Raw genomic sequence first — 19,133 nt, 5'->3', positions numbered from 1 at the left:
GGCCAGCCATCCTGATTTTTGTCTTGCTGCTGGACTTTGATGACTCTGGAGGAGAGACTAGGGCTGCCAACTTTGTGCAACTCTGCCTCCTCACTTAAGTCCAATTCATGCACAAGTCAAGACATCACTCTATGATGTCATTGGTCCTCTTTGAATGATGAAGGACAAACAATGGCAACAACATCTTTGTGCCAAGCGCTGTGCTAAATAGGTTTGCAATTATTCTCTCATTTGATCCTCCTAACAACCCTGGAGATACTTTATTATATCTAAGGGACAAGAGGAGGAAGAGGAATCACTGAAGAAATGAAATGAGAAAAAAATTATTAAACACTTTCTATGTGCTAAGTACTTTGCTAAGTGCTAGATATATAAATTCAAAAGCAGAGACAGTCTCTGTCCTCCCAGAGGAGGGAGGCAACAACCAACACACAGGGCAACACGGGCCACTGAAAGGAACTTTGGTCTAAAGAGTTAAAAGGCTGAGTGCTTTAAGGAGGTAGAGAAGAGGTGAGAAAATGTCCTAAGGTCAGAGAACCATGAAATAGTGTCAGAGAGGCAGCAGGGGAGGAGATATGAAGGAGGAGAGATTTGTCAAGTGCCAGATGCTACAGAGAAGTCAAAGATGATTAGGGATCATTGGATTTGGCAGTTAGTGACCTCTAAGGGAATGATTAAAGTGGGACTGAAAGCTAGGTAATACAATAAGAATGATGATAGATAGTACTTTAAATTCTTAGAATGTCTTAATGCATTTCCATGTGAGCTAAGTACATACTACTTGTATTAGTCCTGCTTTATAAATGAGGAATCTGAGACTCAGAGAAACTAGTGATTTGCTTAGGAACATATACCTGATGAGTGTAAGCCCCTCCTTTAAAAAAAAGTGTTTAATAGATAAAAAAAAATGTTTTATCTTGTTAAATTATGTCTATGGGGAACAGATAGTGTTCCTTTAAGACAGAACTCCTAGTCATTAGTTATTTTAAAATATTGGGAATTGATATTCTGTCTTATAATCAACTTCTAAATTTCATTAAGTATGTCAGAATTCAGAGTAAAGAGTATTTTCTGAAAGGATTTATTATAATAGAATATTCACATTGAAAACTGGATATTGACACAAAATACTGCAGCCCTTTTTATAAAAAGCAGTTGAAAATTCATACCATCTACACTACAAGAGCCCTTGAGAATAGTCTATAGAGTCACTTTGAATGATACTACACAATTTTTATAAATTATTCCACAAAAACCTTTTAAAAGAAGCATTTCCCTACAGCATTGTGAAAGTATAAGAAGATAAGAATGCTGGCATAATATGCTACATGTCTTTCTTACCATTTTACTTGAAGGCATGAAATTGCAAGCATTAACCAAAAAAAGCCCCTCAAACTTTACATACAATTTGTGTACAAGTTAAATCTCATTTCTTTAACTTACAAGGAGTGTCTGTGGTTCTTTCTGTATGAGACAAATTCTGAATTGGATCTTGACACTCAAAACAAGTATCCTAATTAAATAATAGTTGGAAATTTTTAAAAAATACTAAAATCTACTTGATTTGATGTTTGTGGTAATATTAGGCATGGACTAGGTTATAAGTTGTATTTACATGAGCTGCCTTTATTTTTTAAAACATTTACTTATTTTTAGCATTTAAAAATTTTTTTCAATCCAAGTTCTCTCTTTCTGTCTTACCTGCTCCCACTGAAAGTGCAGTCAGTTTATAGATGTGAAATCATGTAAAACATTCCATAATAACCATATTTTTTTAAAAGCAAGAAAAAATTAGAAAGTAAAAATATTTTATTTCAGTTTGCACTCAGTTCTCTTACTAGCACTGGGTAGCATTTCATTATGAGTCTTTTGGAATTGTCGTGGATCATTGCATTGACCAGAGTAGTCACATCTTTCACAGTTGGTCATCATTATAATATTGCTGTTGCTGGACACGATGATCTCCCAGTTCTTCTTCATGTAGCATCCGTTCATATATGCCTCCCCAGGTTGTTCTGATATCAACTCCCTTCATTATTTCTTATAGCATAATGGTTCTCTAACACAATCATAATCACAACTTGTTCATCCATTTCCCAATTGATGAGCTTCTCTTTAAGCTCCAGTTCTTTGTCAGTATGAAAAGAACTGCTATAAATATTTTTGCACATTTAGGTCTTTTTCCTTTTTCTCTCTGATCTTTGTGGGATAAAGACCAATATTGGTATTGCTAGGTGAAAGGTGCACAGTTGTTTAGCTCACTGGGCATAACTCTAAATTGTTTAATGGTTCCTAGCTGACCCTGGGCAAGTCACTTGACCCCCATTGCCTAGCCCTTACCACTCTTCTGCCTTGGAGCCAACACACAGTATTGATTCCAAGATGGAAGGTAAGGGTTTAAAAAAAATTTGTTTAATGGTTGAATCACTTCACTATTCTACCAGCATACCTATTTTTTCATCATCTCTTCCAGCATTTATCTTTTTTGATATGTATATGGTGGTACCTCAGAGTTGCTTTCATTTGCCTTTCTTTAATCAGTAGTGATTTAGAGCATTTTTATACAACTAATAGATTTGATTTCTCCTTAAAACTGCCTATTTGTATCTTTTAACCACTTATCAGTGGAGGAATGACTCTTATTTTTATAAATTTGACTCAGTTCCATATTTAGTATATATTTAATAAATGAGACCTTTATAAGAGAAACTTGCTATAAAACTTTTTTATATTATTCTGTTGTCTTCATTGCACCTTTAGTAAAGTGTAGTTTTTATTTTCCTAGAAGTAAAAATAAACAAATTAATATTCGGTCTTCTCAATCATCATGAATATACCCTTCATTAATGCAGATTCCTATGCATGACCATCCTGCACAGAGTTTGTGTCCTTATATAAGACCATCACATTTTCCCATCATTCTAGGTTTATCTATTGTCTTAGGCTCTTTTCTTGACTTCTGCTGACAGCACTCAGGCTGTATTCTTATGACCTCTTGCCCTTACTACATGACCTAACCATTTTTCCCTTATGCATTTCCTTTAAGACATCTTTTACTCTAGTTCCTCTTTAAAGTGTTTTATTTGTTATAGGTTATACCCTGATCATATACTATCTCTGCTTTGGTCTCTGTGGGACTGACTTTAGTTCCTTAGTGATCATAAGCATCACTTGCGGTCATGATACAATTAAAATTTGATATGAATGTAAAAAAGACAATCTTTTTTGGGGGGGAGATGATTATGGTCTTTAAAAAAGCATTACTTCTTCTAAAAGACAGTCCATCCCACTCTACATATTTAATCCTGAACCAGGTTATTGTTCATTTATGCTATTTTACTGAGACATATATACTAATGGACGTGTGAAGTGAGAGTGAAAAGGGTTTTTTTTTTTTCCATTAAATTTCTTTATTCTTAAATTCTGTAATTGCTAAGCCACCCAGCCATGCAGGTTTGCTGGTTCCCCTTTTCCCCCGCCCTTAACGGCTCCCCCTTTTCCCCTGCTTATCATGTCTAATTTACAAAAAAGTGACATTCTTAGGGAAGTGGGCCCCAGAATCAATGTCTGCACTGTTTAAACATTCCATCCGAGTCCCTCCTTTGGTAATTTTCAAGTTGGGAAGGTTCTACTAGTTGAGGTTGAAGAAGGAGTGGTCCTAGATGTTCATGGTCCTCCCCATTCTGATTTCCTATTTGTACTTACTTGAATAAAAATAAACTCCTTTTTTTATTCCCTGGGAAATGAAATTCTGTTAGCTTCCATGTTCATTCTTAAATAAACTTAAGGTAACTTTACTTATTTGTATCTCTTGCCAAGCTTTTTTCAAACTGGTTTTTGTTTTTATTGCTTCTTTTTGATGAAGTACACAACACTCATAAGATCCCATAACCCTTCCCTGTGTGATTTTACCAATGAGTTTATATTCTAAATGGGTGCCGCCTTTCTGTTATCATTCTCTACTTGGCAAATAAGTCACATTTACTAAGATAATTTTTAGTCTCTTTTGGTATCTTTGTTATGGAAATTTTAAACTGTTGAGAATATAAACATTTTATATAATTTTATCTGTTTTTTCTTTCATCTAATAAACATTTTTCCATTAGTAAAATTTTTTGAGTAGGTGAGAATTACATTGACTCAAATGTATTCATTATCTTTTAGACATTTTTTGCCAACATTTTTGTTAGTATTTTTTATCTTTGTGCTAATAAATATATTTTTAATTGTTAAATTTATATTTAGAATATTTTTCCATGGTTACATGATTTATGATCCACCCACCCTGTTTTCTCCTCCCCCCTCCCAAAGCTGACAAACAGTTCCACTGGGTTATACATGTATCATTGTTCAAAACCCATTTCTGTATTATTCATATTTGTAGTCCAGTGATCTTTTAATATCAAAACCCTAATCATATCCATACTGCGCTACGTAGTCGAGCATATAGTTTTCTAATGCATTTCTACTCCCACAGTTCTTTCTCTGCTTGTGGATAATGTTCTTTCTCACAAGTCCCTCAGAATTGTCCTGGATCATTGCATTGCTGCTAGTAGAGAAGTCCATTACTTTTGATTGAACCACAGTGTCTCAGTCTGTATACAATGTTCTCCTGGTTCTGCTCCTCTCGCTCTGCATCACTTCCTGGAGGTTGTTCCAGTCTCCATGGAACTCCTCCACTTTATTATTCCTTTCAGCACAATAGTATTCCATCACCAACATATACCACAATTTGTTCAACCATTCCCCAATTGATGGACACCCCTCTGATGAATATTTGGTTTGACTACAAATAGACTACTGATTAAAGAATGACTCCTTTATCAGTAATAAGTCATTTTCTGTATTAAAATATCACTTAAAAATTTTGGGTGATCATCATTATAGCACCTATCAATTCCTTTCTTAAAGAAAACATTTAAGAAATACACACCAGTCTCTTTAGATAAGAAAAACCTGAAAATAGACAGATATTTGTGGTGAATATGCATGTATTGTCTGATGGCACTGGTTGTTTAACCTTTGAGTAAATCAGAGGGAAACCTGAGTTGAGTATTATAGGACTGCAAAGTAATTTAAATCTTTAAACTATGTATTCATTTTTTTATTAAGTCTTTTTTGGAGTCATATTTTTAGTCAAGGGGAAGAACTATACTGGCCCGATGGTATAATATCACAACAAATGAAAGTCTGCTCACTTCCTTTTATATGAGAAAGCTGAGACAGAGAAATTAAATGAATTGTATAAGATCATGCAGGGAAGTAACTACACACCAGCTTTCAACTCAGGTATTTTCCCTCAAAATCTAGTACTTTTGCTTTGATCAGTTGTAATATACCACCCCCAAAGAATTACGGAGGAAAATTATCAGAAAAGCCTGAGGGGACTCTGATGAAATTCAAAGAGGTGGAGAAGAATTATTGGGTCTCCAAACTCACCATCCTAGGCTGTATGTCTAAGCCTTTGGGCTTATTGGTAAGCCGATTATTTAGGTGGAAAATTTTCTATATTAGAATTGGCTATTTCCACAAACTTGTTGATATTTTTCATTTTGCCTGGTCACTTTCCAGGAGGCAGCCTAACTCCTCTCAGTCTCTCTCTGTTGGAGCACTGTGGAAAAGCAGATATATTTATAACTGCACAGAGAAGGTTCTCCCTTACGGAGGACTACATCACGGATTTTATCACATAGAATGGCACATTATTGAGATTGAAGGGAAAAGTTACTAGGTGCTAGGCCCCAGCTAAACACTTCACAAATTTTATCTCAAAAAAAAAAAAAGCAAAATTCAAAAATATTTAGTTTTTAACATTATTTTCCCCTTTCCCTTCTCAAAATCTCTCCTGTAAGTCCCTTTCTCTCTGATACTACCCTCACTCACCCTGGTGTCTGTCCTCATCTCACACCTGGACAATTTCAATAGCATTCTTGTCAGTCTCCCCTCACTTAGGCTCCCCCCCTCTTTGCCAAAGTGATCTTCCTGAAGCACAAATCAGACCGTGTCACCTCCTCTATTTAGTAAACTCCAGCAGTTCCTTTTATCTTAAGTGATCAAATATAAAATCTTTCTTGGAACAAGCCAGTTTGTTTCATTTTTCCTTTCCCATCTCCTACATGATCCAGTGACCCTGGTCTCCTTGCTTTTCTTGGGAAAAAAGATACACCAAATCATGACTTCCCAAATTTTTACTGGTTGTCCCCTATGCCTGGAATATTCTTTCTTCTTCCTAGCCTTTAGGACTTCTTTCATTTCTTAGCTCTCAACTAAGGCTCTATCATGATGTATGAAGCATTTATTGATCCATGTTAATTTTAGTGCCTTCCCTCTGAAATTGCCTCCCAATCTCTCTCCTATTTGTGCAATTATGTATGTGGTGGCACATAAATCTTGTTTGTATATAGTTGTTTGCATGTCCCTTCCTTCATTAAATCCTAACTTGTTAGGGAATGCTTTTGCCTTTTTCTATAACCTTAGGATATATCTATATCCTTTTTATATATCCTTAGTGCTGAATACAGTGCCTGGAGTCTAGTAGACATTGATATGCTTCTTTACTTGACTACTCTCTGTTTTAATGTGTGATCCTATGAGGTTGTCTAATCACTCTGGGAATCTGCCTCTCCATTTGTAAAATTGTCAGGGATGGAGTGGGTGGTGGGGCATTACACGAGATGATCTCTTGTGTCATTAATATTAAAATCCGCAATTTAGACTAGTGGCACTACCATCCCTCTAACCCTGATCACCCACCTCCTCACTCATTCAACAGATGAGGAAACTGAAGATGAAGTAGATAAGATGGGTCAGAAATAGAGCCAGGTCTCCAGAATCAAAGGCTGATGACCTTTCCATGATGCCATCCTTCACTTGAGTGCTTCTATGTATCACCAGAGCTATATTACCCAACAAACAAACATCCAAAAATGCCATTGGTGGTGCTGTAGACACAGGAAAGATTTAGATCCAAAGGAAGAAGACAGAGGAGCAGTAGAAAACAGGAGAATATATTATTTTTCAGCCCCATGCATTTATGTTTCATAACTAATTTCAATACCTGTGTGAAGATTTTCTGTAGAGAGAACAGATTTCAAAATTTTTCCTTCTTTGAAGCATATATTCTTAAAACATGCTCAAACAGAAGAGATTAAATCTCATTTTAATAATTAACAAAGAAAATTCACCAATTCTTTTGGAGTAATATGCCACTTACTACACTGTAACTCAGTGAGAAATAGGACCATGTTTTGCCTAAACTTAATATCTGACCCAGTAGCTAGCACAGCACTTCAAACATAGTATAAACTGAATCGTCCTCATTTATTCTTGAACAAAAGTGCTACAGGAAGTGCATGGGACAAACTAGACATTCTTTGAAGCTGCCTTCTAAATCTTCAAGAACTCTTTGCCAGTTAGCATTGTAATGATTTGTAATGTTTAAACACTAAATAAAAAACAAAACAAAACGTGTGCCATGAAAACAAGAGGAAGAGATGGAAATTGCTGAAAGATTGATTTTGTTGAAACTGATATAATTTCTCTTTGTAGATCATCATTTCCCATATAGTGACATATATACTAATGCATTTTTCCCTGCCAAAATTAGGGAGCTATTTAAGGTTATTCAGAACTATTAGAGTGCGCAACTCTGACTTAAGATCAGTAGTCTCAAGGCCAAATTTGACTGAATGGAAACTAATTGGACTGTCATCCCTTGCCTATTAATATCATCAAAGTAAAAATTTCAAAGCTCAGAGATATGAACTCTTTTTAAAAATTGCTTTTCTATCATAGCAAAGCAGACTTAGACTTGATATTAGTAAAACTCACTTCTAAAACCTGTTAATATATTTTAATTTCTTTGGAGTAGTTCTGGATGGTTCTTTCATTTTGAGAGGGCTTTTACTTAAATTAGAATAGAGTCTATTATGTTACACACAAGCTATTGCAATGACAAAGTTATTTTTACCTTATTTAGGTATTAATAATGCTAGAATGCCTCCAGTAAGGTATTTGTGGTAAATGTGTTCCAAAGACATCTAATAATGTTACTTTTGAAATGGCTACATTGAGGGAAATAAATGGTATTTGGGAACCATGCCAATATTTTGACAAGCATTAAATTTTGTAATGAATTTGTATCCATATATTAGAATAGCATCTTTTTTTTTAAGCCCTTCTCTTCCATCTTAGTCAATACTGTGAATTGGTTCTAAGGCAGAAGAGTGGTAAGGGCTAGACATTGGGGGTTAAATGACTTTTCACACATCTAGGGAGTGGAAATAACATCTTTTAGTATAAAAGTACAAAAGACAAGAAGTATAGAAACATTATCATTTCATATCTTTGTAGCCACCCCAGCTTTTAAGAGCAGTTTTGAATGTGCACTGAATGGTAAAATTAAAAATGTTTTTGATGGAGCCACAACCTCACAGCAGATTGAAAATAAAATAAACATTTTCTTCATTTTAACAGAAAACGTATGTTTCAGAAGCGGTGGGTGAAATTTGATGGCTTTTGCATTTCCTATTACAATAATGAAAAGGTAAGTGAAATTTTTTGAAGCCATGTTAACTCACTCCTCTCTCTTCTTTGGATCATTGTCTATGTAACAGCACCTCTTCTTGGCTATTTCCCAGATATGAACTTGTGCTGGCCAGAGGTGACTGCAACTTGACTTTCACAAGTTAACCCAATAGATCTGTACTCTTAACACTTTAACTCTCTACCCTGCTTCTTAACAATCAGCAAACAGATAAAATCAGCTCTTATCAGGGACTTTTCCTCAGACAGTTTTGTACAAACCTTAGCTGGAGGACATTCCTCCCATAAACTGAGGGTACACTTTCCCACAAATATAGACAGCACCAGTAGAAAAAGTGTGCTCAAACTATAGAGTGTAATAGAAATGAGGGTACAAGACAAGATGGGGTATTGCTCTCCTCCCCCCCATTGGGTACCGTGACCCCCACTCATTCAGGAGCTTTTCTTCAAAGTTGCCTGGCTGATGGGAGTAGATGGGAGGAGAAATTCCTTCCTTTACTGCTGCTGTGGTCTTCTACACAGGCAACTCCAAGCCTGCCATCTCTGCCACTTTTGAAGGGATGAAATTTGTCTACAGCTCAGCTATTTAAAGCTCCCAGAGAGATCACAGGGTGTTAGAACTTGTTCACATATTAAAACCACCTCATGTGTGACCATATTCTGTGAGACTCTCAGCTGAGCTAGAGGTGACGAGATGGGAAGTCACATCCTTCTCACCTTATACTCCTAATCACTGGCATCGTGAGGATAGTGAGAGCTGATGTTAAGATAGCTTTTAAAGTTTGCAAAAGACTTTGTATATAGTACTCAATTTTTTAAAAGCAACCTAGAAAACAAATTTTATTTTTTAAAAAACAAGACGTGATCTATACATAAAAAAGTGAGATCTGCACATAAGTAAAATGGAATCAGATAACAAAGATTATGAGAAAAGACTCTTCTTGCAGCAAAGTGTACGTTTTTACCCCCATTGCCTAGCTCTTACTGCTCTTTTTCCTTGGAACCAATACGCAGTATTGATTCTAAGATGGAAGGTAAGGGTTTAAAAAATTGAAAAATAAATAATAAAAAGTATTTACTTATCCAATTTAAAAAATTTATGACAATGTGGTGACTTTGGAAAAATAGGTATTCTCATTTTCTCCCTTTTACAAACAGAAAAATTAGACTCGGAGAAGTTAATAGTGAGACAGAATTCAAACCCAGGTATAACTGCCTCCAAGTACAGCATTCTCCATATGATGCTCATTTTGCTTCTTTCCCATTCTCTTCCACCTTTCCATTTTTTTATGTTGAGAAGCATAATTACAGTGACTCAGCAATTACACCTGCAAATTCTTTCAGTTTCTGGGATGTGTTTTAGCCAGGCCTGGTTGTTTGAGCTTATTAAAAGCATCTAGATAGTTTTAGCATCCCTTTTTAATGAATTATCTATTGGCCATTTTTATTTTATATATTTCTCAATCTAGGGATCATTCTTGTAGAGAAAATACCCTTAAAGTAGGAAGAAGTACTTAAATCTGAGACATCAGATATACTGAGAATTGATGGAGTATGTATGCATGTGTGTATGCATGTTCTCAACATGATTGCTTTAGTCTTCCTTATTTTTTAAAGCAATACCTTTTGGCACTTAGATGACCAGATATTTAAAAGCCTAAAAGGAGCACAGGCACACAGCTTTAGAATTGGAGAGGATCTTAGAGATCCCTGATTCTGAACCCCTCATTCTATAGATGACTACACCAAGGCCTGGAGAGATAGCTGACTGGGATCACACAGCTGGTGTGGGAGCTCGGAATGGATCCCAGTCATCTAGACTCTGCTGTGCCCTACTGTGATCTCCCTGATAAAGAAGTGCCCTTCAGTGATGGAGATGCCTGTGCATCCTGTGTTGGACTGAGGCCTTCTTCCCCTTCCTCTGACATCACAAGCATCCCCACCAGAGCACTCTGTCTCTCCCCCTCTTCCCCTTCACCCATTCCACATAGCCATCCCATCTTCTCTCCCTGTCATACATTTCTCTGATGTCTCTTATTCCTTGTCCTTAGGAGTTTCTCATGGGTTAGAGGCTGATTTATACACCTCCCCATTGCCTTTTTTATGTTATATTTAAGTTCTTTGGAGACTAGTATCTCACATCCTGTTGCCACACAGAGATTAGACTTTAAAAAAAAAGGTCAGCCTTTGTTTTCTAGGTAGATGGGTGGCTCTGGAAGTAGAGGGCTGGGCTTGGAGTCTGAAAGACCTGAATTTTAAATCTTTAATGCATTATACAAATAGCTTATTTATTAATATGGTCTCTGAAATTCCTTTCAGTTCTAAGGTGCTATGATTCTGCCATTAGGTTTTGGAATGAAAAGCAAAAGCAAACGTGATTAAAGACTTTAGGAACCAGAGATGGCTACTGAGAGCTCTTATATATCACTTATATATCTGTATAATACTTAACTTTTTCATCAGTTTCTTATTATCTCATTTTATCCTGAAACCACCCTTTGAATTGAGAATGCAAGTAGGGCACATAGATAAAATTCAGTAAATATTTGTTAGATGAATGAATAAGCAAGTGAATTGTTATCATTTCCATTGTTCTGATGAGAAAATTTGGACCACACCTAAATCTGTCAAGAAATCTCATTTACCCATTGTAATTTTTTTTTGTTGGTGAAATAATATACTTTGACAATTATGAAAAGATGAAAGGGGAATGAATGAATGAATGACTATGTCTCTAAATTTCTTTTGATTTTTTTTTTAAAGAGAAAAAAGCAAGCTAAGCTTTATCAAAGTGAGCCATATTTTGCTAAATGGGAATCTTTTCAGTCAAGAAGTGGATGGAATTAAAAACAATTTTTTTTTAAATTTTTAAAAGAAGCTATGGATCACTCTCTTGTTATCCCAGAATGACAAATTTCTATAAGAAACTGGCAAAGACATGCTTACTGAGAGAGTAAGAGAAGGGTTAGGGAAATGTCAATTGTGAATTAAGCTGCCCTCTCTCCTCCTAAGTAGGGCATGATACTTTTCTTTTTGACTGGCCTCTGGGGCTCCAGAACCTCCCTCCTATCAATAATGGGTGAAATGATTTCCCCCAAACCTATAATCATTGGGCAGGATGGTTTCAACCTCAACACTCCCATTCCTTATACATATTAAAGCAATGAAGCCTTAGGGATGCAGTAGTTAGGATTTTTAATTTGAGTGATTTCTATAACTCAAATATAGATTCCTAAAAGCTACTCTACTGAAGCCCCTAGGTCTACATTAAGATAAGAAGCCTTCAAATACCAGCCCTGTAACAAATGATGAATTCTTTGTCTCAAAGACCAGCCTAGTTAAGCTTGTAAAGATTCTTTCCCAGAAATCTGCAGTTGATAAATTCTGGAGATGATTTTTCTGACCACGTTAACTTGTAAATATCATGTAGGAATGAGCTTCAATATCTATTAGTGAAAGAGTTACAGAGTTATGTATGCCAATAAAATCATGTCTTTAAAAATTTAAAATATTAAGTCAATAAATGCCATTTATAAATATTCATCTTTAGATGAACCAAAATTCTTATTTCTTACAGCACTGTGTTCCCAATTAAAAAAAAAAAAGCAGTCTTCAAAGAGTATCTGATGATCCTTCAAGGGAGGATATTATACATGATGGAAGATGACTAGGTAGTATTTTTCTAAAGGATAAGGTTCAAGGAAGAGGCTAGAAATGACATGTTTGATGTAAGGGTAATACCAACACCAGTATCTTGCTAGCCCACATGGTACTTTCCTTTGGCCATCAGATTTATGTCATACTTTGGCATTAGTCACTAGATAATAAACATCCTGCAAGGCTGTCTAATATACGGTTTGTCATTTGCATATAAAATCACTTACAATCAGGAAAGGAAGCATGTTTAAACTGGTAGTTAAGGAAGAAGTACATGATTAGATTTTAAAATTATGTGTCCTTTAGAAAAGTAGTGAAGCAAAACTTTATATTTGCCTAAGTAAAATTCCATCTGTGTAATTGGAATCTAAACCCCAGAACTACAATTCTCAGCACCCCACTTTCCTTACCTTACATGCAGACTTAGGCAGGATATAAAACACCTCTTGTTCTCTTCCTGTGATCCCATTTGGTAGAGGTGGTGTGAGGTGAGTGGCAGGAGAATCTACTTACATGGCCTTATATTTTGTTAGACAATTACCTTTTTGTTCCTTTATTTCAAGTGATTATTAATAAACTTCATAAATAAGGAGTGTTGGATATTAATTTAAATCTTATACATCTCTATCTTGTTCTTGACAGCATAAAGCCAAATAATTTAAAATGTAAATAGCAATGAAATATTCAAAGATGATGTTATTTCTGTGTGTTATTTCCTGAGAACATACTACCTTCTTCCACCTTTGAATTAAGAAAGAAGATGAAAAAATTACTGAGTGTGGTGATTTCTAGTGAAACCACAAAACCTATTTCTGAGAATATGATGCCACATGATGAGAAAATGTTAAAATATATATCACAACTACAGGAATGTAGGAATAGGAATTGAGGCCTACTATTTAAAAAACTTGCTTATAACTTCCCTAATACTCCATATAACCATTTTTGCCAAAGTAAAGACTACCACTTAAAAATGGAAACTTGAAAAATGAACTGAAAGCCAAAGCAGGTGGTAAGGAAACCAAAAAAATGACTGAAAGCAAAACCCAATTATCTTCTCATCAGTCCTCCAAAATCATATATTTACTTTAAATCAATTTTAAATTAATATGTGTTAAATATAATTAATTATAAAATAAATCAATTAATATATTTACTTTAAATCCATTTAAATTTTAAAATATTCAATTTAATAATTTTCTCAAAAATTAGATTCATGTTCCTTCTAACATATAGTAAAACATAATTCAGATAGATATTGCTTTTCTGTTTTACAAGTTAGTTTTGAAGCCAAAGGGTTAAAACTCGCTGGAAAATATATAGAAAGTAGTCTTGAGTCCAGGAAATGGCTCCTTTCAGAAGTCAGGGATACTGACCCTCAACCAAAAGAGACTGTTAATTTCATAGGATTGTATGAATCAGAGAGGGAATTTAGATCATTGGGTTTGTTGGATGATTTAATCATAGATTTAGATCTAGGAGTGACCTTAGAAATCATAGTCCAACCCCCTCAATGTAAGGATGGGGAAGCTAAGATCTAGAGACATTATACAATGTGCCCAGGGTCACAGAGTTCATTTTTGTGGTAAGATTTGAACCTTTTGTGGCTCATTCATTTCATTCCTATCTATCTCTTTGTGACCTCTTGTGGGGTTTTCTTGGTAAAGGTACTGGAGTGCTTTGCCATTTCCTTTTCAGGCTCATTTTAAAGATGAAGAAACCGAGACAAACAGGGTAAAGTGATTTGCTTGGAGCTGCACAGCCAGCAGATGTATGAGGAGAAATAAAGCTTTCTGACTCTGGGCCTGGCATTCTATGTGCTGCATCACCAGGCTGACTCCAGGATTTGAACCTTGATTTTTCTAACTTTCCATCCAGCACCCCATCTTTATTGGCAGAGACTTCACTTTCTCAGGCCACATCCTATTTCATTGTCGCACAGCCTGGCAGTTTTAGGGTTCTTGCAGACAGGGCAGAGTTCCTAACAATTAGAGCCATTGAAAAAGTTCAGTGAGAGGCAGTCTAAAGAATGGTCTGAATGGGGTTGAGTCTCCTCCTTCCTCTTCTTCTCCCCTTTCCTCGTCCCCCGTCCCCATCCTCCTCCCAAATCCCTTTCCTTCCTCCTTTACAGTGCCTAATTCAGTGTTTGATATACAGCAGATACTGAATAAGGGCGCACTAATTTGGAAATAAAAATAACCATGTCTCATGTTGAAGAGAGGATTCTTTCTTGCATGATAAAGTAGAATACATTAAGTTTGTAAACTTAAATTCATTATATAAATAGCTGATTAGTATGGGTACCATTGTAGGGTACGTGGTTTTCTTATTGCAAACAGCCAACTTTTCTTTGAATTTACTTTAGAATTTTCTATAGATGTGAAATATTAAGGAATGTAATTGTAATTTTAAAAATTCCTATTTATTTTATTTAGCAAAGTGAAAATTCTATAGGAAGACCATTTCAGATGTTTAGATCTAGCTGGTTTTTCATAGCTGGTAAAAAAAAAAGACAAATGTGAAACATTTTAGTTACAGTACCCATGCTAGCCAGCAGATGCCTGCAAACACCGTAAAATAATTGTGAATGTAGTTCTTAGAGAGAGCAGTCACAGAGTAAAGTCACTCCTGTTTCTTGAGCTAATTTGAAGTCGTTGGAGTAGTTTGTGTTTTTAAGTGACCTTTTGAGGTAGAACAGAATACATAGAAGATGAAATAAGAGAGAAGATATGATTCTTTAGGTTCTATATTAGGCAGTGGGGGCTTACATGACCATCTTTGGGATCGATAGTAGTATTATAAAATGAAATTTGTCATCATATTTTAAGGTTCTTTCTCCCCTAACATATAGGAGGTATATTCAAAAGGAATAATTCCTCTCTCTGCTGTATCAACAATCCGGGGTCAGGGAGACAGCAAATTTGAAGTTGTTACATCACAAAGGACTTTTGTATTTAGAGTAGAAAAAGAAGGTGAGTATAATTTTTGGTCAATATGCTTTAAACAGTTCTCATTATAGCTTCATTTAGATATATCACATGATATACAAGTATCTGATTAGATAATAAATTATACTATGTTTTCGGAATAATTTTTAGAAGGGTTTTTTTTGGAGGGGTCTTTAAGTATAATAAGAATTACATTGTAATGAGTTAGTTGATTCTTGCTTCAGTTTCATTAAGAACAAAACAAAGGATGAGAATTCTTTAGCTCCAGCAAACACATTTCTCTATATTTTACAAAATTATCTTATACAATTTTGCCTTTGACTAATTTTGTATAGAGATATTTTAACTTTAATTGTTAGTTTTTATTCTCACTTTATATATGTCCTAACAAACATGCAGGTATAAACATCCAAATTTATATTCCCTGGAAACAACTTAGAACCAACAGTACAGTCACCTTCCATGTTGTTTTCTTCTGTCCCCTAATGAAAAGAAAGATGATTTTTTAACTTTATCATGTTGGCACTAATATTGTCCATTTTATTTAACCTAAATTTTATTGCCTTTTAGTGCTGTCTTTAATTTGCTTTGTTGAAATTAGATAGATCATTTTCTCCTTTCTTTACCCTGCATTATTTCACAGTTCTTTCCACATTTTTCTGAATTCTTCAAATTTTTCATTTTTATGGTACCAAAAATATATTTCATTATGTTCATGTACCACAATTTGTACAGCATTCCCAAATCACTGAACACCTAGTTTGCCCTACAGATTTGTATTAATATGTGATGCTGATATGAATATTTTTTATACAAATGCTTCCATTCTTCTTTCTAGTCACTGATCTCTTTAGATTATAAATCCATTAGTAAGATCTCTGGAGCATGGGCTATGAACAACTTGATAACTTTTCATGCTGAATTCCAAATTGTATTCCTTTATGGTCGGAGTAGTTCATAGCCCCACCAGCTGTGAATTAGCATGCCTGTATTATTTTGGCACATTTTAGTATTTAAAAACCAGCAAATAAATTTTTCAAGGCCAGTGGTTTGGCAAGGAATGATAGTTACCTTTTTTGTTTAAAAAAAAATCATCAGACCTATCTGCTATGAGTCACTCATGTTAAGGGTTAATAAACCATTTAAAAGTAGGACAACGTTAATAGGTGAAGTGGAAGTTTTATACCATATAACTCCCTTATTAGCCATAAGGTGATGGTGTTCTTTAGCCTAAATATATTAAATATTATAAGTCAGTATTATAAAACTTGTGTAGATTTTACATAATTTGAGGAGTTATAGTTTGAATTGGAGAGAAAAAAATTCCAAAGGAATCCTAAAACACATGTATTCTGCTTATTTTAAGGTATATAAAGTAACCCAAATGTGACTAATGTATTGTTGCCTCAGGTACTGTGCTGCTTTGTCAATAACACAGATATATTTTGTCTTCTATTTTGCAGCATTTATTATTTTTGAATTTTCTGTCACTGCTTATTTCCATACACTGCCAGATACATTATCTTCTTTGATCATCTGAGCAAACCAGTGTTATAGGGAGCTTAGGTGGTTTTGTTTTTATTTTATAGGCAAGGAAGCTGAGGCTGAGATTTAAGTTATAGAAAACAGCTGAAGTGATAGTAAATAAACAACAGATTGGAGTCAGCTGTGGGATGGACTGTTAGGTCTGCTCACTTATTAGCTGAGTGATTGTGAGCTGGTCAATTAACTTCTCTGAGCATCAGTTTCCTTAATCAGTTAAGTTGGGTATAAACATCCTCAAGCAGTGTCTTTCAGGATTGTTGTATGGATTAAAAAGATGCTCTGAAAATTAATGCCCACCTGTGTTAGCTCTTGTCCTCAATTTAGTCATTGTTCTTCAGTGGAAGTTCAGAAGAGGGGAGGGTTTGGGGAAAATATCTAATATGCTCTGTTTTGGACAGGCTGATTGTAAGATGTCTTTGGGTAATCTAGTATCGAGATATCCAAGAGATAAGCAGGGATTGGTTCAGGAGAGACTAGTGTTGGATATATAGGTCTGGGAATCACTTCCAGATCCAGAGAGGATCATTGAACATGTGGAAGCTGATGCAGTCACTAAGTGAGGTGCTGTTGTGACCAGGGAAAAGAGAAGATGGCCCAGGACAGAGTCTGGGGGTGGGGGGGAACATTTGTGGTTAGTGGCCATAAAGAACCAGATGGGACATAACAAGTTCTCATAAATGTTCTTGTTTTTGTTAGAGAAGAACCAGGAGTGTTCAATGTCTTGAAAACCTGGATGGAAGAGAGTAGCTAGATACATAACATGATCAAAACGCCAGAAATTGCAGAGAGATCAAGAAAGATAAATGTTAATAAAAAGCCTTAAGATTTGGTAATTAAAAAGTCACCTATGACTTTGGAAAGAGCAGCTTTAGTTGACTGATGAGGTTCAAAGATACACTAAAGAGGGTTTAAAGAGAGTGAGAAGACAGAAAATAGAGGCAAGTAATGTCCCTGGCAGCAAACATAAATAGTTTTTAATAGTTATGTTTGATCATCAAATATTTTTGTAATAAAAGCTATAATCTTTATAAATTGTCTTATATATTATTTCATGTTCTGCTTATCTTTTGAATACTTTAAGTACTTTACTGGAAAGTATTGTAATACCAAATATATTATCCTTAGAAAATCCTTTTGACTAAGTTCTATGTATTCTTAAATGCAAATAGTCTACATTCAATCAATCTAATAGTCCTTTATTAAGGCACAATTATTTGCCAGGTGATGTTAGTTCAGATAAGAAGAATGAAGCAGTTCTCACTCCCAAAAAACTTACATTCTAAGTAGAGATTTGAAAGACTGACAAAATTGTTCTCTTTCATTTCCACACCCTGACAATAGCAAACAATAGGTAACAATAGGAAAAAAGGTGGCCATTTAAACATGCTCTTTTCAAACCTGAAAGGATGTAGAACAGAGAAGAGTTGTGATAGGGTACAGTCTAGGAAGAGATGATGGTTTAATGCAATATTAACCTCAGAACATGCTGCAGATATTTGAAATGAGATTGAATTGATGTCAACCCTAAGCAGTGTAGAGAATGCAGAAATGATGCAGGAATAACTGGGCAGAAGAAGATGGAGAAAACTTGCCTGCTTCCCAGCTCTCCTTGATTCGGTGTCACAGCATTATTTTATTTGAGATGCTATGACTTCCCAGAACATCCTATCCCTCATCTCTAAAAGTAATTATTTGAACATATGCCAAAGCAAAGCAGAAATCATTTTTGTAGTATTTATATGTTTTTCCAAGTATCAGTGCCAAAGCTCACCTCCATTAGCATGTATAATTAGAATTAACTTCACAGAGATGTCAGGCTTTACTTCTTGCTCATTTACTTCCTGGTAGTCATTTAGGTACTTTGGAACTACATAATTCTTTGGGGCCATAAGGGGCATTTATGTAGATCTTCACAAGTAATAGGCTTACAGATCATGTGTATAGTTGTCAGTTTTAGGAGACCTCAGAGGATCTGAGACATGCTGATACTGATCGGGAAATTAACTACTTGAATCCAGCTAATTATTAATTAAATTTTAAACAATGATTTTTATGGATTATCATTTCAAAACAAAACAAAATCATGCCCTTTGACTCAGCATGGAACCATGCCGACTCATAAACTTTGTAACAGTCATGAATAATCCCCAAAATGAACTAGGACTTTAGAAAGAATGCCTTCACCCTTTGGCATAGTGTCGTAGACCTTATATATTTTCATGGCTATGTGTGTTATGGTATTGTTGATATTGATACCCCCTGTTAGAGCAGTAATTAGCCTATTTTTAATGCTTACAACAAACTTTATAGAATGTGCTTGGGAAAAGCAGCTTGAAACAGGCTCTCCAAACAACTTTAAGATATCAGTTGCATTTTTGAAGGGATGGAAGAAAGACCCCTTGGCACCAGCCCTCATGGGCATAGACCATAAGGAGGAAC

At 35.2% G+C, this 19,133-nt stretch overlaps 1 protein-coding gene across 5 annotated transcripts in view; it reads left to right on the top strand.

Annotated features, from left to right (window-relative positions):
* Positions 1-19,133, top strand: part of ARAP2 (ArfGAP with RhoGAP domain, ankyrin repeat and PH domain 2) — a 224,507-nt gene that overhangs the window by 68,112 nt on the left and 137,262 nt on the right. For all 5 annotated transcript variants that reach the window (XM_056802513.1, XM_056802512.1, XM_007496580.3 and 2 more), the window contains exons 7-8: positions 8,476-8,545; positions 15,053-15,173. In XM_056802513.1, coding sequence (XP_056658491.1) covers positions 8,476-8,545; positions 15,053-15,173 — 191 coding nt within the window. The remainder of the gene's footprint in view (positions 1-8,475; positions 8,546-15,052; positions 15,174-19,133) is intronic.

Source organism: Monodelphis domestica, chromosome 6 (genome assembly GCF_027887165.1).
Source record: "Monodelphis domestica isolate mMonDom1 chromosome 6, mMonDom1.pri, whole genome shotgun sequence".
Lineage (NCBI taxonomy): Eukaryota > Metazoa > Chordata > Mammalia > Didelphimorphia > Didelphidae > Monodelphis > Monodelphis domestica.
Note: the sequence above shows the minus strand (reverse complement) of the source record. Positions and strands in the feature narration are given on the sequence as shown.